Source organism: Salminus brasiliensis, chromosome 18 (genome assembly GCF_030463535.1).
Source record: "Salminus brasiliensis chromosome 18, fSalBra1.hap2, whole genome shotgun sequence".
Taxonomy (NCBI): Eukaryota; Metazoa; Chordata; class Actinopteri; order Characiformes; family Bryconidae; genus Salminus; species Salminus brasiliensis.
The window spans coordinates 16,423,730-16,446,907 of NC_132895.1; the positions used below are offsets into that span (position 1 = coordinate 16,423,730).

Here is a 23,178-nt window from a genome sequence, read left to right on the forward strand (position 1 = left end):
TATCATGCTTACAAAAATAGACAAATGTTTCACTGGTTAACTGGTTCACTTTAGTGTTATTGCCAGCCTTGTGTATTTAATGTTGTACCATGGGTTGTTTCCAGGGCTAGGGGTCAAAGGCCATACTGGAGCCAGATGGAGGCAAGGACAAGGGCAATACATTAGATATACACTTATCTCTCTCTCTTTCTTGGTCTCGCTCTCTCATATCTCTCTCTTTTCAAACACACACATTCACACTGTCAATTTCACATGCTCATTCCATATCTTACAGTCTTCAACACACACACACACACACACACACACACACACACACACACACACACACACACTATTATCATTAGAAAAGTTAGTTAAGTCAAAACTAGAATTTACACATCCAAATAATAACCTTTAAATAAACACCACTTACAAAACATGTCATGCAGATGAAAATAACAGATTCAGTAGTTCAAGAACAACAACACCAGCAGTTCTGTTCTTTCAGTCCCTTCTGTGTTTCTTCTTAAGTTGCAAAGGAAGTGCAGCAGTCGTTTGGCTTTTTAAAAAGGCCAATACTTATCAAGTCAATACAAGTCATACAATACACAGGATTCAACTGTTTCAGTAGACCATGACTTCATATCAATATACAAAATAATGCCTTCATATCCACATATTAACACTGTGCATTGACAGAAACAAATCAAGGAAAAGGAGGAAGACAGTGTAGAGTTATAGCAAGTAACAGAGCCTAGGAGAGCACAGGTGAAGGAACAAGAGTTAAAGAGAGACAAGTCGATCTCAGCTTGGAGGCAAAGATTTAGAGGAAGAACGCTGGAGAGAGGGATGTTTTCTCCCAAATCAGTTTGTCTGTGTGTGTAAGCATGGATGCGAAGTCCACTGTTGTGCAGCTACTCTCCTGCTGTGTTGGTGCTGGTTGGCATCGGCTTTCCTCACACATCCCGGTGAATGATCTTGGTCTCTGCTTCCTGGAGCGGTACATCCTGTGAGAAGATGATATTTTGATGTCCGTCAAAATCGTATAATGAAAGACATTTATGTAATTCCAGGTGAACTCACGTCAACTTCTGTTACTTCCTACAACAACGTAAAATGTAGAGAAGTGTAGAATGATTTAGTGCAAAATATAGATCTGCAAGGGCTCTGTGATACACTCTTTAAAATAAAGCTCCATCAACGGTAACCACGTTTGGTTCCATAAGGAATCGAAATAGATGTGTATTTGCAGTATATTAAAACACCCTGACTAGGTAAAATATTGCCCTGCATTGTGTTTGACCATTAATGTATCCAACTGTTGATGGTCCAGCGGACTAAGGCACTACCTCTATGACCCTAAAATCAATTCCTGATTGGAAGCCATCAGCAGCCAGAGCCAGGACGAGTATAATTGGCCTTGCTCTCTCTGGGTGGGTAGATGTTTCCCTCCTCACATCACCTCAGTGTGATGCTGACTTGCATGAGCGTCTGTTAGTTGATGCATCAGAGCTGCGTCGGCAGCAGTTAAAAAAGAGGCGTTGGCTGGTTGCACATGTGTCGGAGTAGGCATGTGTCAGTCATTACTCGCCCAGTGTTGGGAGCATTACATGTGATGTAGGAGAGGATAATTGGGGAGGTAAAAAAAAAAATGGTAAAAAAACACATCTTTTAAAATATAGATAAACAGTTCGCTGTCCTTTAAACATCTGTTGTTATTATATTTATATATATTTATATAAATATAATTATAGCGAACAACAAACAATACATTCTGTAGGCCTACTTCAAATAAAAGAAATCTCGCCACCAAAGATAAACAGAACAGTTCAGTCACAAGTTCAAGTTACCTTGAATGTATTCTGAAGTATGCGCAGGCGGTGCAGTTTCTCGTTAAGTAAGGGGTCGTTACAGCGACGGACGAAGGAGCGTTTGTACTCCAAACGACTGGAGGACCTGTGTTCATTCACAGGGGACAGACTGGCCCTCTCCAAAGCTCGGTATAGGTCACCCAGAGAATCAGCCTGCTGTCGGTGCTCCCGCTCCATACCTGCAGAGGGCGGCACGGAGTATCAGAAATGAGCCTGAGCATATTTAAGGTAAAGGTTAGGAGTGGAATGTGTCTATGCAAACAATGGGTGTAGCTCTGTCATCAACCATTATTTAAATGCAAATTGAAAACAGGTCACAGTCAAGATACTAAATTTGGCTATTAGCACTAAAGGAGATTGTAGCTTTCAAAAAAATCCTCAAAAGATTCACTTTTGGGGATTGAGGATTGAGCATTGAGCATGATCTTTCTTGCTGCAACAAAATGTATTGTTCTTTAAGTTCTTGTTCTTTTAAGTTACTTTTGTCACTTCCTGTTCCAGTTGAAATGTCCTCCATCCTCCAATTCTGAACACCTCCATTACTGCAGGATACCACTAGGAGACAGTGTGGCATTTCTATTTCTGTATTATACAGAAGACAGTGTGCCTACAAGGATCACAGTTTTCCATTTATTTTGTATTATGGACAATTAAAATTTCCAATTTCCAAATTTCCAAACAATCAACAAAGCTACTCTGTGAACTGAAAGGATTTGCTGCATTTGTTTGTTAAAGGGTTAAGAAAAACAAAAAGATGGAGGAGAGAGAGAGAGTGAGAGAAAGACTTTGGAGGCGTCTTACTTTGCCCCATGCATCAGGGGACATTAACACAGGCTGAAAGGACTGTTCCTCGTGCTCTGGGCCACAGTAAAGACTCTGACAAATTGTGTGTGTGTGTGTGTGGTGTGACTATGAGCATGCATGTGAGTGTGAGTCTGTAGAGGTAATATGGGGATGCAGGCATGACAATTGTGAGAGATGAGAACTGTCAGAATAAATTATGGTCCATTAGGACATGTCTTGTTAGGTTCTACCTAATGTGAGGGCAATACATGGAGTTTAGAGGAAGACATTCAGCAAAGATGTATGATTTCATCTAATGCACAGTGCAGTCACCTGTTATGTGTGGTATTAGGTACACTGTCGCAAGGGTACTGAAAAGGAAACACAGCTGCTCTCACTCAGCTTTTATCAGGTGATCAGATCTTTTTTTTTTTTTTACATAACAAATAATGATGCCATCTGGACATCACTGTAGGGGAACAAGTGTTGGCCCTATCTGTGGGAGATTATAGATTCAATCCCCAGCCATGCCTCACATTATCTGGTAGCTAGAATGGCCCTCCCTCTCCCCCTGACACTCTAATGTAACAGAACTGAAAAGCAATTAAAAAATATGTAATTCGATGGCTTTGTGTGCCTGGGAGCAATACATGCTAGCCTTGTAGTGATTGGGGGAGTCCTAGTAAGTGGGTGGGAATTGGAAATCAACCTGTACTTAAACCCCTCTTTCTCTGCCAAGGTCTAAATCTGGCTCACATCCTACCTCTACAACATCTCTGTTGGAGAGCAGGTAGTAGTAAAAAAAAGCAACCGGGGGTCAAGGACAAGGATCATAAGCTTTACTGCCTCAGTGGTGCTGGGCAGCTCCCAGTCTAGGTGGTGTTAGGCAGGAAATTAAGATGTTTCTATTGGAAATATACACCAGTATAACTTAAAGCTTTTCCCCAAGGCATGCTGAGTTGTTGGGTAATATCAAACAGGCTAATGTAATTTCTGTGTGATGTAAAATCTGAGTTGATTATCACCTGAATCTCTGGTGTATGCTTGGCCTAGCTGGTAGTGCTGTGCTTCCCTGTGATCAGACACCCCTGCAGTGGCTGCGAGGATCGCGTGAAGGCCACTGTCCCGGGGCAATGTGAAGCTGCGGTGTTTTCCTATTCCTCCCCCTCCATGGGCCGTGGCCGGCAGCTGGCTGACTGGACTAGGCTGCCTGGGAGTAGGATGCCCATAGTGCTCGGGTAACGGGATACGCTGGGCAGGCAGAGTGGACTGGCGTCGTAGTTCCACAGGTACTGCACCATTAGGGTCAAGGAAGACAGCGTCCTCCAGTGGAAGAGTCTGCAGATAGTGCAGGCCAGAGCTGGTGAGTGGTGTCTCAATTAGGTCCTGCCACGAGCGGCGCTGGTTTGCTGACTTGCGGCCAGGGGAGTTGGAGCCACTCAAGCTGCCTCCCTGCTGAGATTCCGGGTGGAACTCTTCATGAGGGGAACGAGGCGGGACAGTTTCAGTGGAAGGAGGCCGGATATGTTTGGGCTCCAGGTAGGGGCTCATTTGCTGTGTAAAAAGAAGTAGACAGAAGTGAACAGGTGGATTGCATAGTTAATAACACTCACATCGACTCACACACTGAAGATTAGTAGCATTGATTCGACCAGAACCTAAGCCACATCCGGCAATAACATCTGGCCCACATACCACAATGAATGACTGCCCAAAACCATGGCCAGATACGGCTGCCAGTAATTTTGCCTTGTTGTGGTTGTGGTGAAAACTAATTATTGAGAGGTGAGTTTTGACAGTAATAATTTAACTGTGTCTGAGATGTTTCTCTATTACAGTTGTAACAAACAGCGTATTCATTCAATCCACTATAATAATCATTGTCATCATTGTAATATAAATATTTATTTTGCTTTTGTTTCTGTTTGTTTGTTTTTTATTATTATATTTCCACATACTTAAAGGTGCATAAAGTGGTATTTTTCATTTAGCCTAAAAAGAAACCATGGGTTCCAGCAAGTGTATCTGACCCACTTCTGGACAGTTATGTTTCAATTTGTCAGACAAGATGTGCCTAAGCCAAGATGCTTACAACTGTAAATCACTCTGGACAAGAGTATCTGATGAATACCCAATTATAGTATAGAAGTGATGGTGTATGAAATAAAAAAAACAACTCAAATCAACACCTTGAAGAACAAAGACAAATGAGCTACTAGGAAAGATACCGTAAGTTGCTATCATAAGTGTTTATACTTTACACTTTGAAAATGGTTGCTAAAAGTATGTGTTAATGTAATTTCTGAGCATATTTTTAGGCAATCTTTAATTTAGAAATGTAACATTGCATTGTGAAATCACCTAATTCAAAGCTGACTGTTTATTTATTGATGTAATGCCACATTAATTAAATATTTATACATAATACTTAAACCTTAAACTAAAATGTCTGCTAACATGTAACAGGTCATGCTATTTGTCATTTATACTCATTTATAGTTGCATACAGTTGCATAAACGCCAATGTAATTGTAGTATTGACAGTTGGAAGGTTAGGTACAGTGACCACTTTGATTGAACAGGTTTTAATAAAGAGTACTGCTATCTAGGTCTGGCTGTTTTATCTAGCATGAGCTAGATATTGAATTTGATTGGATTACTCGAGTCAAAGACAGTCAAGACATTATTCACATCTTTTTTTTCTTATTCAGTTTCCAAATGTAACCCTGTTGCCCTTTACAGGAGTCAACAGGGGTGAAATGGCATGACGACAGAGGAATAATGGACACCAGTGGGACACAAAGAAATGTGGCATGCCTCTGTACTGCCCTAGAGCTGTCACCATAAGTTAGCCTTTGAGTCTGAAAGCATTATGTGTGTGCGTGAACACAGACACACACCGCTTTTTTCTGCATAGGATTACAAAGCTCTTCTGGTTTGCAGGTCTCTCATTAAGATAAGCAGGGGCTGCTGTCAGGGGAGCTCTATTGTCTGCAAATCTATAGCCATCAAACTGGTCTCCAGAGCTTCAATAATTAATATGTTCCTCAGCTCCCTTCCTCCTGCTATTTCACACCTCATCTTTCTCTTTCCCTCTCTCTCCCCCGTCTTCATTTCATCTCCCTTTCCCATCTGCTCACATGGTTGACATCTTTATTATCTTTAAAATGTGTGAAGCCCTTCTGTGTAGACAACATGACAAACATCTCCCTGTGGTACTTCCATTCTTGGACAGAACCTTTAATTAGCCCTGGATTCAGAACAGCTCCACTGTAGCCTCACAAAAAAAGACCATCACACTGCAAAAACTGCATTTTAGAAAGTAAGCGTTTAAAATTTGTAGTTTGTTGTTTAAATAATTAAATAATGAGATAAATAAGACCTTTATACATATATACTTTATAGTTATCATTCTAGACATTTACAGTGTTGATATGATTCAACCCTCAATTAGGTTTATTAGCTAGATTTACTTATTAGCATCTAATGACAACCATGAGCTGATGACAACCATGAACTGAAGCACACCCAATGCAACTATTAAAAGTTCTAGATTTGCCACCTGATTGGCAAATGTATGCTCTTAAGAGGGATTCTATTCGGGGGGTGGAGTAATTGGTTGGTCTTTGATTGCTTTATTGCAAATAGCTGGAAGTATTTTGCTAATAAATCAAATTTAGAATGGGAGTCAAATAATTTTGATAGCAACTGTAGATGGATATACAATAATCAAATTAGGCATTTGCAGATAATTCGCCTTCCTTCAAACATTATTTTAAAGGTTATAAAAATAACACAATTACTGCCAATGCAAGAAGACTGACCTAAACAAGTCAAAATGTCTTAGATATCACAAGATATTACAAATATTAACTTTACTGAAGGTGCTTTCATCCCACCAAGGTGTCCTTTTATGCAGTGAACCAGAGACTGAATAAAACATTCAGTCTCACATCCCTAACAATAGCCCCTGCTGAATTACCTTGTAGCACAATGACAACCTTCCTCATATTATCGGTAAACATAAAAATAGTAATAAGAATAATAAACCAGCCTAATTTCTATCTATCCAGTTCTCTATTAACAAATGTATTCCCCAACCAATGTCTTTAAACCTTTCCCAAAAGTGCTTTTATCTTAGTAAACTACATGATGTGTTGTTTTCAAGCTGGCCTTGGCAGACTTTGTAGTCAACAGAACAAGCGACTCCAGAGTAGCGGATCAAAAATGGTTTGAAGTGATAAAAGTATGAAGATAAAGCAGGCAGAAAGACTACAGGGGGGTACATGCAGGTCAACATTAAACATAACTGGTAGACAAACTATGAAAAGAAAGGATTTTGAAATTCTGACAAATATGTAAGCTCTAATACACATATTCCTCACAGAGAGAAGTGGAAGTTTTGATACGTACTAAGGCAGAGTGAGGGTATGTGTCATAGGGTGGTGGAGGGCTGTCCTGTTTAGGCATCGAAGACATGTGATCAACGTCCTCATGGTCGCTCTCACTCCAGTAGTCTGAGGTCGGGCCAGAAAAAGAAGAGGAAAAGACACATGAGCATAGTGTTATCTGTAAAAATACACCACGCTGTAAGGCTTACTGAGAACAGACAGAAAGTTTTTAACTTTGGAAGGATGCAAAATATGTAAAATAAGTTTATTGCAAATAATTTTGAGCATTTATATTAGTCTATTGGAGCAGCTACAGGGTTCAAATGATGGAGAAAAAAAAAACGGATACATGTTTTTCATTGGACAGCAGCGAGATTCCATATTTTCCTTGTATTTTATTTTATTGCCTGATGTCTTATGACATTTTTGTCATAATTTTTTTTATGCACCAGTTTCCAACAATTCTTTATCCTTTAGAATTTACCAGACTGCTGATCTCTGTTATGATTGATTGCCAAGTACAAGGCCTCACTGAAAAAGCAGTGTTCACTGAAACACTCCTAATAATTTGAACTTGTGCCTACACTCAAAACTAAAAGTGCTTCAATTGGTTGAGATATGTGTAAAAGTGAAGAACCTTTTAATGTTATCTTTCTCCATGTAAAAATACTATGTGCAATACCCCCCTAATGTGCAATTAAGAGTCTTTTGCAATAATCTGTAAATAATATTGTTATTGCTTTTTTAATTCTTATTTATATTGTGTATATAGTGTAAATTATTTATCTAAGTTTTTATAACTGAGTGTCTTGCTATCCCTTTCTGCTGTGACACTGAGAATTTCCCCACTATGGGACTAATAAAGGATTATCTTATCTTATCTTATCTTACTTGATGTAAAGGTTTTTTAATAATTTAAAGGTCCTTCATTTTGAAGCACTTTTTTTTTTTTAAAGTGTAGGCTGAATAAGAGGTGTTGTAAATACTGTATGCTGGTTTCCATGGCTTTTTCAGCTTTACTTCCATATACGGACTGTATGCTAGTTATAGATATATAAGTATGTATAGATTAGACCACATGAGATCAGATTAGAGGAAAAACTGATCTGACAGGATCAGTGGAGTGTGAAGGCATCCTCTCACCATGATCCTGCCGAATCCTCTCCTCCGAGTGAGCCGCCGCTGCCATGTTTAATCGACTCAGCCACCTGTGTGTGAGAGAAAAAAAAGACATCAGTCACCTGGGGAGCTGCTAAATGCTAACAAAATACAACTTAAATGTTGCTGAAGGGCTGAAAAGCTGCTAAAGAGAGGCTTCTTGTTGTGTACCTACTGCACAGGAATATGTCTGTAATTTGTATAGTGTCAGTGAAATTTAGTGGCAGACCTCTTAAACTACACTGCACTTCCAGCCTTGCACTCCCTACTTCTATAACTTAAATAATAGTTTTTCCACAGTTTTGCATGTTACAGAATAATAACCCTCGGGACTTGATAAAAGTCACAGGGTTTAAAAGGCGACAAATGGTATGATGAGTCCTGTGCTTCCTCACCTGTTCATGTCATCTACATTATCTGCTGCAAAGTAGAAACTCTTGATCTTGGGATGGCATGCCTTAAAGGCGCTTTAGTGCAAAAAAGAGGAGGGAAATTGACATATTAGCACATTCTTGGAGATGTTTAACCTGATTTGTTTTTTTTTAGGTATGAAAAGGTTCCACTTACAACTTCTTGCGGCATTCATTTGCTCGATCGATTTTAAACTCAGGGAGGCTGACGAAACCCTCTGCCTTCTCATCCTGCAAGAGAGAATTTTTTTTATTGTACTGAGCTCCCAGTAAACACACAGGGGTTTTAAGGAAAACAGTGTGAATTAGTAAAAGTGTATTATGATGGAGCTTGCAATACCTATATATACCCATATTAGTAGCGCATTAGACCTTTGTGACCCCTGGGCCATACTGGTTGAAGGGTAATAGTGGTAGGGCACTAGAAACACAGAATGGCTGTGCATCTTAAGTGGTTTCTACTTACATGTGGTCACTAAAGTGAAACTTATTTTTTCTAGGTTGTTTCTATGGTGTTAAGTTATTGCTGTGGTGTTGCTATGTGGGTGCTATGGTATCTGAGGTAGTTGCTATGGGACTGCTAAGTGGTTGTCAGGTGGTTGCTATAGTGTTGCTAGGTGGTTGCTATTGCATTGCTGGGTGGTTGCTATGTTTTCCCAAGTGGTTGATATGGTGTTGCTAAGTAGTTGCTTTGGGATCCCAGGTGGTTGTGATGATGTTTTAAAGTGAAATGTAAAAGAGAAAAAATGTAATAAAAAGGACATTTAGAGCTTTAGAATTAGAATCCCAGAACAATTATTATTATTATTATTATTATTCCACTGGTTAAACTGGAGATGGCATGTCTTAATTAAGCTGATATCAGCAAAAATGTTCTAATGGATATTGCAGGGATAGAAATAATCAATCCAATCCTTTAACAAATCTAACCTGAAACAGCACACACTAACACCATCAGGGTTTTAGCCATGTGTTTCTACCTGTAGTGAAGTACAGTATTTGAGTGGTGGAGTGGCTTAAGAAAAGCTCTTCATTTAAAACTTACTAGCATTTCCAGAAAAATGACAGGCTTGGTATCTCAACATTTCAATATCAGAGTTAGGAAAGGAAAAGAGGGTGATGTGCCAACTCTAGGTAAACACACAAGCCTACCTCCTCATTGATGTACCAGTATAGACATGCATGTTTCAGCACCACCCAGTACTTTTTCCACTTCTGAGAAAAGTAGCTCTTAGCATCCTTCTTCTTCCACAGCCAGCCTTCACAGTCTCCTTGACCCAGGTCCTTACAGGAAATTCGTCGCTTACTGATGGAGGACAGAGAGCCAGCTGTAAAAAGAGAGAGGGCAGAAAGATTTTTAGAGGTATTTTGCATATATATCAGTTGTAAAGGCCTTGTACAAAAAACCCTGTTTAATAACAGATGAAAACTTTATTTGTATACATATTGTATAGTTTAATATAATATTATATTGTTTAATATTATGTTGAGGTAACAAAGTCTTTATGTTTACGAATCTTTATTTGATTGAATGAATATGTGAGGTTTAATTAAATTAAGCTGATAGAACAATTCCTTTTTTGGACAGTAAGACAACATTTTTTTCCTAACTGAAAAGAGCTGTGTCTCACCTCGTAACTTTTTCTTCGACCTTGACAGTGCTGATGACTGATCGAATGTCTGCAAGACATAATAGAGCCATTACTCAAACCTCTGTTCAAACTTAACCCTGCCTCACCTATAACACTGCAACCTCTGCCAAAGCTATTATGTGCCACTCACATGATAAATGGACGAAGTGTCGGAGGTGGGCGTGGTTACTGACTCCTGCCGCAACATCTCCATTTGAAGGGCAGGGACCAGGGCATAGTGGGCGGGGCTACTCGCTTTTTCATTCTTTCTCCGGCTCCGCCTACTGCTGCTACGTCCTATCACATACTCTTCAGAGCCCGTCTTATCTTCGCCGACATAACGAAACAGGGAATTCTCTGTGTGCACAGTGATGACAATAACTTTGAAGAATGGAACGTCCATAAACAGCACTGCCATGCTTACTCCAATTAATGTCAAAAGACCTACACTGCTGGATTGTACATTTAAATTATTCCAAAACCCTAAAGTTCAAAAACCTTCATCTCAAGCCTTGTTAATCTGCATTTTCCATTAGAATGATGTGCATGTGAGGCAGAAATCACTACAGATTACTGGCTTATAAATAATGTAAAGAAAGATACCTTCTGTCACTGTGACTAAATAGACTATTATCTCTGCTCCTACTTGCTTTGCCACTGAGCTGCTGTCAGCCAATCAGAGACCAGCATCTTACCAGGACCTCCTTCTTGGAGTTTCCATGGCAATGGAATAGCAAAAAATCCCAAATTGTCAGACAAAGAGAAGAACACATGCAGAGAAACATAACATGAGGAAAAAAAACAGGCGAGGGGAGGGAGGGAGGATTGACACATAGCAAAAGCCACAGATTAAAACGGGTGGTGAGAAGAAGTACCAGGGTCAGAGGGGACTTGATGGGAACTGAATCAGTATTCATGGGTTCAGCATGACCAAAAGAAGAAGGCTAAACACCCTCTGCCCTCCTACTGTCTCTCTCACTCCCTCCTCCCTCACCCACCTCTCCTGAGCTCTTTCTTCAGCTTGGCTGGGTCTTCATAGTCTCCCACCCAGTTATACTCCACCGGCATGGAGATGGGCCTCAGCCTGCCTGGCTCACACACACCGACGAATTGCATCAGAATCACACCACACAAAACACCAGGCTAATAAACCTACTTACAGTACATACACTGAGAAAAACAACACAGTTGGTGTCAATTTTGTTTACATACTTTTGCGTATGTATATCTATATGTATATACACATATGTGTATATACATAAATTGAATTGAATCACATATTTGAATCAATTAATATAGTATTTTCAAAGCATCACTCTGGTCCATATTGTACAGAGTAAGGTCAGGAATCAGTCTATACATTTTCTATAATCTGAATATAACTGTGTCAATGAATATGAGTTCAGATCTAAGACATTAGATCAGTCATCTTCCTGTGAAACACTTGATGAATATGGATCTCTGCCATAGTGGGGCTGATTAAAGAGATACGCATCTGCGATGTAAACATCAAACCATACCAGTCAGGACTGAGGAGAGCAGTTCAAAGCATGTACCATATGTTGGGGTGTTGTCCCGACGCACAGGAGGAGGACCCTGGTTCTGGTCGTATTCGTAGCAGTAGAGAACTGCGTCCTCTTCCAGCACAGGAAAACGTCGCCGGCACTCCTGATCCAAGAAGGAATTGGGTGACTCTGAACCTTTAGCTACCTCGTGCTGGGAAGGGTCACTGCCTGTTCCAGAGTCCTCTCTGTAAAGTTTGTTTGTATGAGTGAGGGTATACACTATATACATGTTTGAAATTAACTGACATTAATATTTTGTATGTAAAATAATAGTTTATACAGTGTAGATTTAAATGTTATGGAATACACACATTTAGATATTTTATTCAATATTTAAGAATAAGAAAAAAGTTATTATACCATTATTCTATGAAGAAATTACTCTTTTCAATTAATCTTTAGTAATGATCTTTTTTCAAAAGGTTCTGCCTTTTGAATTATGAGGCATTCTTGATGTTAACTGCACTATAACATAGTGCTGGGCGATTTGTCGAAAATGAATCAAAACTGACATTCAGAACCTCTAATCAATGTTTTTCTCCCAATGAACCCACCCAATAAGCTCCTGACACTAGAAGGGTAAGGACGTAACACGTGTCTCCTCTTATACATGTGATCCCAGCCACTGCCTCTTTCAGCACTGCTTCGCCAGGCAGACAACACGCTCGGAGGAAAAGGGCCGGGTTCCCAGCTCTGCCACACCAGCTAACAGATGTTTGTGCAACAACGCTTTAAGAATGATGAGGGGAGAGAGCACAACTGGCTAACTGTGCTCTCTCAGACTCTGGCTGCTGATGGCAAAGGAGCATGGCTTGGTATTTGAACTTGCGATCCCCAGGCCATAGTGGTAGTGCATTAGACCTTGTGACCCCCAGGCCTTACTGGTAGAAGGGTAATAGTGGTAGCACATTAGACTGCAGAGTCCACATCGTTCATTAATTTTAAGATAAAATGTTCAATTAATTGTAATATTGATTTGAGGTCATATTGCCCAGCACTACTATGGTTATATATATTTTATTATAAATATTTTATTATAACATTAAACACTTTGTAATGTTATACAGCAAATCAGTTATGTCAGCTGCTGTAACAAAGGTGTTACAAAGGAGGAGCAATTTCGATACATATTAGGTGCAATTCTGGAGAGGTGTATGACAATTTTAAAACTGTGTCGCTGATATGCCCCATCTGTTCCTTCCTGGGTATCTGTACCTGGGTGTGTATGGCTCTTCGGGTGGTGGAGGGATGTAGAGGTCCTGAAGGGCGCAGCTGTCCCGTCTTGAGGGCGTGCTGAGGGTGCTGGAGGGTGTGGCTGCACTGCTGCTGGGGCTTGGGGGGATGATAGGCTGGAAGGAGAGCAGAAGCAGAGTTGAGCACCTGCATTTAACACAGACTAATGCCCCCACAGGTGAGCTGAGAGGTGAGAAAGTGAAAGTTCCCATCTGTGTAGTCATAGCAACATGCTGTTCAACAAAAAATGTTTCACAGTGTGATGAAATGAGTTTATTGTCATCATCATCATCATCATCATCATCATCCTTCTCTCGCCCTTCTTTCACCACCTCTCTGTATTAACAAGGTTCTTTAAACTGGGAAGGATTTTTCCACATTTCATGGTAAAATGGCAAAGAAAGAAGACTGTCGTTATTTTAGCATCATCATGTTACATCCATGCTTAGTTCTCAAGCAGAAAGCTTTTATTACTTCTTTTACAGAAGCCTTTATTGTTTGAATTAGTAAACAATAACTATGACAGTGCTGTTCATCACAATGTGAAGGTGTTAACTATATAACGGACTAAATAATGGAAGATACAGAACAGTATATGGACACAATGTACCACCAGCAGTCTAAACAAAACCCGTACTTTCCTTTGGCAAGTGATAAAATCCATGACAGGCAGGATTAGGAAAGTGGAGTAGGAGAATGGAAGGAGCTGCAGATTACAGTGAGTGGAGGCAAAACAGGGAAGGGAGAAAAAGAGGAGGAGGTAGAGGCAGGGAGGAGATTTGCCATGCGCTCCAGTTGGTCAGAGGCCTCAGGGCAGAAAGACAGCTTTTAATGCAGCGCATCCCTCAGCATGGGGGCTGGGCCACCGTGGATCATCAATTCATACACACCACTTAAACAACACTCACTTTTATTCCGACACACATACACACTCTCTCTTTCTCTCACACACACATATACACAAAGCCCAGCTATACCTGCAGGGCCAAGGGCTTCCATCTCATGTTCTTCAGTAAGGCAGGGGCGGAGGTGAGAGTGCTCTGTGGTCGTTTCTTCAGCGTCAAAGACACCCCAGCAGGGTCTCCACGCAGAGAGTTCACCAGGTTCTTCAACTGCCAGCCCACCTGCACATACAATATACACCTGTTGATTCGTTGTTTCTTGTGAAATCAAAGGTATTAAAAATAATTCTGCTTTTGTTGGAGTAACTGTCTCTACTGTCCAGAGAAGGCTTTCTACTACATTTTGGAGCACTGCTGTGAGGATCTGATGGCACTCAGTGACAAGAGCATTAGTCAGGACTCATCCAAAACGTCCAATCCAATAGCCCGTGCTTGGCATTAGGCATGGCACCGATATGTTCATATTTATCAGCCCCAGTCTTGTTCTATTGGCAAAGTCTACTTCTCTTCTCTACAAGTTGGTTACTGCATTCATTAGAAGGTGTGTCCACTAACATTTAGACATACAGTGTATATAAATAAATGTTCCTTGCATATATGGTTCTATAATGCACCATTGGGCTCCACCCTCCCCCTCATGGACAAATACACATACAATTGCTGACTTGAGGACAGAAAAAGAAGCATGGGGACTGACGCGGTACCATTATAATCTTACAAAATCTTACACAAATATGACTCTGGTTATGCAGTGTTTTACAGTCTTGTGCAGCTCCACCAAACTTACATAGAGTAGCTGGCATGGCCGGCATTCCAGTCTGGAGAGGCAATGACCAGAACCCTATTCTCTCTATTACAACTCACTGTACCATCAAAATTATTCTGAAGCTGTTATTTTGAGCTAAAATCGCTGCACAGTGTTTCTATCATTGCTATGCAACTTTTGGTTCTTCACATATGAAAGTGACAGTTTAGCTGCATCAATATCGCAGGTTGTAATCAACTGCAAATTCATATTTTAATAAAATATAACATCTAGAAATGTGCTTGTATTATTTGTGTTCCCCTATTGTACATGGTTAGGTCAGGATTCACGTTAGCGAACTACTTCTAAATCCTATCAAAATTGAGTTCTGAGATTTATTGGTGCACTGAATCAGTTCCTGGAGCACTGAATCAGTGTGAGGACAGAGGTTTACCAACATAGGCCTCCTAATGACCCTGAAATAGCCATCAGTTACAATGCTGCGACAGTGCAGCAATAATAGCGCACGGCTAGCTGCATGTGTGCGTTCGTTAGTGATGTGTGTGCGATGTGAGACAAAGGCTGGAGGGTAAAATTAGAGTGCTAATGACACACATGGCACGCACCACTGTCTGATGATTGACCTGAATGACCTCATCGCCAGCATGGATTTTCTTACAGCGGTCAGCCGGGGACTGCAAGAAAGACAGAGGGAGATAAAATTGGGGGATTACGCTATACACTCATTTTCTTGCACGTCATCCAGTTTTTTCATTACTGGAATAATGAAAAGGGTCACTCACTCCCTCTGTAGTTCCTGTAATCACATGTAGGCCATCGTATGTTGACTTGATGTACATGCCCTGGGGGAAGGAGAAGGCCTATTGCATGAAAATCCTGGTCACACAAACACACACACACTGAACACCCTCGCTCCCACTCAGAGTTCCCTTGTCAGATATATACGCTCAAATAGCCCTTGACACACACATTTCAAAATAGGGAGAAAGAGGACAAAGAATGAAGGCACAAGAGAGTCATGGCTTATTTTTATCCATCCCTGTCCAAGCGCCACTGAGCTGTGCCATGTTTGTGCATATGTGTGTATTTGTGTGTGTGTGTGTGTGTGTGAGAGAGAGACAGAGAGCGAGTCAGTGTGTGGGAGCATTACTGCCCCAAGCTTGCATGGCCGCTACCACTAGCATCCTTGACTAAGTGGCGATGACTGTGTACAGTGACGTGCAGGGGGAGCGGTAGCGTGTTGTGCTCCTCACGTGCTGCTCAATACTCGCCCTGCTTTTGTCACTGTACAAACACTTCCAGCCACTCAGAGCTTTGCATGCTGCTCCAAGCAAGCCACACTGCCCCCTATCCACACTACTCACGTTCCACAGATCAACTGATCAGAGCAGGCTAACCTTAGTGTTATTATTGAATTATTAATCACTACTGTTCAGTAGCATATTGATGCATTAACATTATTACTAGATAATCTTAAACATAAAGGTGATTTAATATATATATATATATATATATATATATATATATATATATATATATATATATTTTTTTTTTTTTTTTTAAGATGGCATAGAAGAAACACATTTGGCTCCATAGACAGCCAAAAAGAACCTATGGAGGTCAAAATAACCATCACGTGATATAAAGGTTCTTAACAAATATAAATGTTCTTCACACTCACATATTTCTTTTACTAAAATGGTTCTTTAAACAACCAAAAGTGGTTATTAAATTGCATCAGACACCTGAGTCTTTTATTATATTATAAATTCCTATAATTTGATTTGTACTATGAAACTATATGTAAAGCTATGTAACTTATATAGTCAGGTAAGGAATGGCTCCTTAGTTGCTCAGTGAAGATACTGTGTTTGGAGTCTGAAGTTGCTTTTTTATAGTTTTACACTAGCGCTACAATGCAAACATGGCTGATAACTAATGCCAGTGTATCTGTGCAAACTGCTCCTAAATCATCACACACTCGCATCAAATAATGCCTCAAACAGACTTCCTCTGGTTTCTTACACTCAACCTACTCTTATGTGAAAATAATAAACAAGCCATACTATAGCATTTTGTGCTGCTTTATGGCATGTATTTGAGAACAGAACATATACTATATGTCCAAATGTTTGTGGACACCTTCTAATGAATGCATTAAGTTACTTTAAGTTGCACCCATTGCTGACAGATGTGCAAATGAGCATGTTGTAAACCAATTCAGCTGTGGCAGTAAGATGTTTTGCACAGGGGTGCAAAGTATTTGAGTAATTGTACTTCCAAGTACAGAGACATAAGTATTATTTACTATTAATAATATCATATTACTGAAGTATATTAATAAAGCATTATTTTAAAGGGATAGAGAGAAATCAGCTTACTTTACTGCTTACAGTTTCGTTTGCATTGCCAGTCTCTTTTCTATTGCCAGTCAGTTGAGGTTTTGAACATTTGGATTTAAAGAATTTGGTTGCAAAATGCATTAAATTGTAATAATTTTAATCAATGTCAGTTTTTCAGTGAAAAAGGTTTCTGGAAGTGAGCCTAAATAAGTTTTACATTTTAGTTCTATTCAATGATTAATCCGACTTTTATAAGAGAATGGAAAAAAATTGTTGTATAAAATGGAATAAAATTGTTGTTTTATATTACAATTATGTCTTTGGAAAATCATTTATTAACTTTCACTCATGTATATTTGTAGATTTTGAGTAACACACTTTCAATTTCATTTCTACACCACTGTTTTGTCTCTTGCTATTGAGAAAAAAAATAGGGTTTACCATTTTTTAGTAGGCCTGGATAATGTACACGATGTAAAAGTACTCAAGACAACTGCAGACACACATACACACACCCAAAAAACAGAAGTTCAGTTCCCTTCACATTTGCTCACTAATGTGTATGTGTGTGTTTTCACTGCGTGGATGGGTTAACATCTTAAAAGCCTGTGGTCCGCCAGTGGGCCAGAATTGCTATTGTTATTACTTCTATTACCAAAGAACAGCCCCACCAGTTTGTACAGAAGTCTGTGTAGTTGCTGAGTAATACACTTCAGTGTGTAATAAGCCTTGAAGTTAAGAGGTTAAAGGCAGATGTAAGGTTTCATCTGTGTCCAAGACAAATGGTGATTGTGGTTGTCTTTGTAAACTTTAACCAAATGATTGTCCAGTAAAGACAGAAATGCAGCAGATCCACATTTTACACTAAATGTAGGTCTATGTCAGAGGTGTCCAGCTCTGAACCTGGAGCACTGATATCTCTTGTGCTCTTTAAAGCCAAGATTTAGTCAGCCGTGCTTAAGCAGGTAAATCATCAAACTCTAGCCCTCTAGGACCGGAGCGGAACAACCCTGCTGTATGTCATTTTCACTGCCACGTGAGTGCTGCCAGACCCACCAGCCCCTCAGTGGATTTGATGTTGTCCAGATGCACCACCTCCAGATGAGCTGCCTGGGACACCATGGGGTCTGAGGACAGCGTGATGATGTGGTCACAGACACCCGACAGCGTCTTACACTGCAAGGAGAAGGCGAGGGAGGAGGGGATGGGATTAAGGGAGAGAAAAGAAGAAAAGAAAGGTTTATGAGAGACTTTACATGGTGTGTGTATAATAAATAGGTATTTCAGCACCAGTTGCTTTCTAGGTCAGTCAGATTACTGACATCTCAAAATGTTGTGCAAAATATGAAATATGAAATGCCTTCAAAGAGCAATATTGCAATATTGACAGGACAGAAATGCAAGAATACAAATAAATAAACTATAATAATAATAATAATAATTATTATTATAAAGGCAGTTTACTGCAGATTGTACCTACAATTGCTCACACATGGATTGTGGACTATTTCTGTTGGTTTATTTGTCAAGAAATGTGCACACAATGTGCAGGGCAGCTAATGTTAATAAATTGTGTTAACCCCTTAATGAGGAATTCCACCAGTGTGTTAAAACCGCTGCATATTTTAGTCATAAATGATAATAGGAGTCAGGATCACAATGTATACAGCACCAATACAGACATTTTCTTTACTATATAAAATGACCATCTCACTTTTTTATTCCCATTTGACAGCTGATATTTACATTGTGCTAAAAATTCATGGTAGATTGACCATAGAGAAGCTCCTAAAATGACTTAAAATAAAATACTTTATTTATTGTCAATAATTGACTTGCATTGAAGGAGATTTTGGAGATACAAGGTTTTTATGTGATAGTGATAGTGACACTATGTAATGTCGGTGATAGTAAATCTGAAAACATGGTTCTCTTTGGGGGTTATGTTGCCTTACAGAGCCCTGCATGTCCCTCTCCACTGTGATCCACTATGTGGCCCAAACTTTATATAAAACCTATTGGTCATTTTCAACAAATTAAATGCTTTGGACATCTGATTCCACCCATTCCGCTGTCAACAATTCTGACTAGTATTTGACACCAATATGTGTATTTCTTAACCGCAGCATTAATTGGTATTTTTTGCCACTGGTTTCCCCATGTAATTCACTTTTACACTACAGCCATAATTACAGATAGCTCTTTGAGCTCCCCCTAGGGGACAGTTGTATACATGCATTTGTTGACAGGCTAAATGTTTGACACAAATATGACTTTATGACTTTATGGCATTACACAGTGCAGCTCCACCAAAGTTACAAAGTTGCAGGCCTGGAGCCTGGACCAGCATAGTGCACTATGACAGAGATGCTATTCTTCCTATTACATGTCAGTGTACAATCAAACATGGGAAGTTACAGAATAAAAAGCCTTAGGGATTTATGTTAAATTAAAATTCATTTAAAAACATGTAGGCCTGTGGTAATGATGGTATCAGCTGATGAGACAGGCAGTTCAGACTTGTCTCTCTTGTAAGGAGGAGCCACTGCTGGGCTGCAATATGCTGAGCTTTTGATTGTGTGGTCACTGTGACTCCCCGTAAACACCATCTGTGCAGAGACCATGAGGACGTTGTTGATGCTGTGTGATGTAATCATGTGACCAGGCAGTCATGTGACCAGATGGGTCGCCTGCATTTACAGCATGACACTTTATCTCTAATGACGTCGATGCCTCAAACGTGAACTACTGCCAGTTCTGTATCCCATCCCATCCTGTCTCTCATTATGTTCCTGTGTGTGGACTCTTTTTTGCTTGGCGATATATTACTGAAATATCAAAGCATGTGTGTGTGTGTGTGTGTGTCATTAGTAGAAGTTCTTGGTCTCTCTCAATGTCTCTCTCCCATTCTGGTATTTATAGCAGGAGGGCAGCTGCGTCCTGACCGACACTGCAGTGTAGGGACAGATTATCTGCAGAGCTCTATAAATTACACACACACCCACATACACACACACACACACACACAAAATTTTCCTCTTACCACATGCAGAATTTTATTCTCTGTTTCATACACGGTGCTGTCCTGCAAGAGAGGAAGAGAGAGAGAGAGAGAGAAAAGAGAGAGAGAGAGAAAAAATTACATATATTAGGATTAGAGATTATTTCATGCCAAATCACACAGGCTCCAAATCACACAGACTGTCTAAACTGTGCAATGCAAACAGTAGTTGTTATCAACCCTTTTTCTGAGACCCTGCAGGTTTTCTGCAGGTTTCACCTCCAACGCAAATTTCACACATCCTCTCCCACACAAACCTCATCAGGGATAATAATTAGATGGATCAGGTGCGGTCGAAGCCTGGGCGGACCAGTACAAATGACCACAACCGTAATAGATAACACTTTTCTCCTCCTAACTGTAGTATTCGTGCTTATATAGCTTAATTTATAGTTTCATTATTGCATGTTTAAAGTTTATATCCATAGCAGGATATAAACTACCTTATAAATAAAAACATTTAATGCCAGTGAGAAACCCTCAGTGTCTTCTATGCCTCAGAGTGTATGCATTTGAGTCATGTTTAGTTTTATATGTGTTTCTCAGGTCTGCTATAGTTAAACAAGGCAAGTTCTGTAGCAATTCAATTCCACAGCCAAAAAATACCCAATGGAAAATTGTCCAATGAGGGTTTTTTTTTTTCAAACATGATATCTACATTCGTTAGGTCTGGATCAGCAGGATTCAAACCAGAATACAGTCAGTTGTTTGCGATGGAAAACTGCAGTGGAAGCTCTTTGCCAGGAGTCATTGTTAAAAGGTCACTGTAAGCTGTTCCTTATAGGGTAATATATGTTAATATGTCTGTTAAGCTTTAAATAAAACATTGAATGTTAAATGTCTTTTAATAAATAATTTTAAATGGCTGGGTTTAAACAGTTCACCGCCAAGATCTGAGCCGAAATGTGTGACTGGGAATAACTGAGTTCCTGCAAATATATTTACACACTGGCTTAATTAAAGTCTCTGCTGAATGTAAAGTCATGAAGTAATGCACTAAATGTATTAACTGATTTGTACATAAATAAACTCATATTAGATCAAACTGTCCTGTTTGTCAGTTACCTTTACCAGAATCTGTGTTAATAAGAGTTTATGCATATGAAAATTATGCTAACCATTTTCATATACAGGTGTTTTAACTAGAACTAGAATCAGTAGTGAAGGCATGTGAATGCAATATATATATATGTTATATGTGTGTGTGTGTGGTACTAATGCCACTTGTCCTGCAGCCAAACCCTGTCTGAAGTGCCAGAGGCAGCTGAGCTATCGCTCCCTCTCAGACAGCAGTGAGTGGTGAGTCAGACAGCCCACACTGTGCTGCTGCAATACTTCCTCTTTCTCTCTCCCTCTCTTTGTCTCTCTCTCTCTCTCTCTCTCTCTCTCTCTCTCTCTCTCCTCTCCTCTCCTCTCCTCTCCTCTCCTCTGCTCCTGCCTCCATCACTCTGAGACGTCAGCCCTCTGTGACCATGAGTGGGTGGCAGTGGCTGCTTTCTAGGAGGAACTCCACCGTCCAGCTTTAGGACTGTACTTATTACTAATAGGCAATATTTTGGAAGACTCTCTTGGCAGACAGTCCTTTCATCACAATGAGGCTTCACATACACAGAAAATAGGACTATTATATAACGCCTATTTACACACTTCTCACATTCAGCAGCTTTAAAATTCCAATTAGATACAAAACATGCTCAAAACATTTATACAACTACACACACGCACAACCCCTAACCTCTTAAAGAAAAGAAAGCATATCATGATGTCCAGTTATGTTTGTGTAGGGGTTATGTAGCAAATATGGAGTTAAATATGTATGTATGAAGGTTATTTTTGCAGCTTAGTTTTAATTGTAAAGACCAACATCAGGTTTCCTACATTTTTTTTTTTTTTTTTTGCAGCATTTATGAGGACATTTGGTATTCGCAAGTTCAGAAATACAAGTACATAAACACACACCATAATGGCCTAATTCCATAGACTCGAAGTTCTAGGACAGCAGTTTCTATCTGTTCTGTCCCACAGGAGCCGGGCCATCATTGGCCACACTGCCCCATGCTGCAGAAACACTATTCTGATCCAGAGCATGGAGCTGAGAGCAAGGGGAAAAAAAACCTTCTATGTCCTCCTTCTACCCAATCCTCTGCCCTGAAAACATCACCCGGCTCTCAAAAGCGTGCCTTTAAAAAGCCTCTGCAGCCTCACCCACTTAAAATACATCACTGTGTCGGCTCCTGGGGAAAAATAGCAAGCATTTTGAGGTCAAAAAGCACAAACATCAACATGGAGGTTATGCACAGCGCATGGTGAGAAGGCTGTCATTTTGGACTCTTTGAAGGCCTACCTGCTGCACTATTGTCGTCAGCTCCAGACACAGCTGGATGACATTGTTCCTGGTCAGGGAGTAGTCTGCCACAGCAGCAAAGGGAGACCTGAGGAAGAAGTAACACCTGGAATTAACCATTAGATCACTCTTACCTGCAGGTGCATTTACTATAAAAAATGAAAAACAGAAGAGGAAGATTTAAAGTGTCTGTGAGGACTGGACTGGAACGATGAACACTGCTAAGCAACTGTGCTTGGGCTTATGAGTCAATAGGGATTTCTTTTCTTTCTAAGTACAGAAAGAATAAACATTTGGGCTCACATCGTGGTCTGGACAGTTCCTCCCCTTAATATGACGATATAAGAGGGAAAGTCATTACAAAGGAAACCCAAATGATGAGTAAAAAGGCAGTTAGGGGGAGAGAGAGAGTGGCAAAGATGAAAGAGAGAGACAGAAAAGGCTGAGAGAAAAGAGCGAGCAGATTTCTTGGTCCACTGCACATATTCACTGAGGACAGGCCAGTGGATGAGAACTCTGCAGCATTCATGCCGACCATAGCTATCTCACAGTGGCTGTCATTCTGTCACCAGAGCAGTTCCTGACCCAAACTCCACTTAAACTGCATTACCATTACCAGGTTTAGAATTTTTCAGTAACAAAACAATTTGACTGCAGATGAATGTCTAAAGCATTTCTAATGTGCTTATATTCTGCATCTTTAGTAATAATCAGTAGAAGCCACAGAAGATATTTTCACTGT

The 23,178-nt window shown here is 40.1% G+C and overlaps 1 protein-coding gene across 4 annotated transcripts in view; it reads right to left on the reverse strand.

Annotated features, from left to right (window-relative positions):
- The window catches only part of cnksr2b (connector enhancer of kinase suppressor of Ras 2b), a 43,081-nt gene that overhangs the window by 190 nt on the left and 19,713 nt on the right, over positions 1-23,178 (reverse strand). Inside the window, exons 4-22 of one of the 4 annotated variants that reach the window (XM_072661629.1) lie at positions 22,437-22,524; positions 20,075-20,116; positions 18,088-18,207; positions 15,472-15,531; positions 15,295-15,363; positions 13,999-14,145; positions 13,004-13,137; positions 11,780-11,973; positions 11,222-11,311; positions 10,375-10,580; positions 10,224-10,272; positions 9,745-9,920; positions 8,750-8,823; positions 8,578-8,649; positions 8,168-8,232; positions 7,047-7,150; positions 3,659-4,187; positions 1,830-2,029; positions 1-986 (exon numbers count right to left, since the gene is read on the reverse strand). The exon at positions 1-986 is cut by the window's left edge and continues 190 nt beyond it. In XM_072661629.1, the coding sequence (XP_072517730.1) occupies positions 936-986; positions 1,830-2,029; positions 3,659-4,187; positions 7,047-7,150; positions 8,168-8,232; positions 8,578-8,649; positions 8,750-8,823; positions 9,745-9,920; positions 10,224-10,272; positions 10,375-10,580; positions 11,222-11,311; positions 11,780-11,973; positions 13,004-13,137; positions 13,999-14,145; positions 15,295-15,363; positions 15,472-15,531; positions 18,088-18,207; positions 20,075-20,116; positions 22,437-22,524 (2,470 nt within the window). In that variant the 3' untranslated portion in view covers positions 1-935. Of the gene's footprint in view, positions 987-1,829; positions 2,030-3,658; positions 4,188-7,046; positions 7,151-8,167; positions 8,233-8,577; positions 8,650-8,749; positions 8,824-9,744; positions 9,921-10,223; positions 10,273-10,374; positions 10,581-11,221; positions 11,312-11,779; positions 11,974-13,003; positions 13,138-13,998; positions 14,146-15,294; positions 15,364-15,471; positions 15,532-18,087; positions 18,208-20,074; positions 20,117-22,436; positions 22,543-23,178 lie in introns of all 4 variants that reach the window. The other 3 variants (XM_072661628.1, XM_072661631.1, XM_072661630.1) reach the window with 3 other exon arrangements.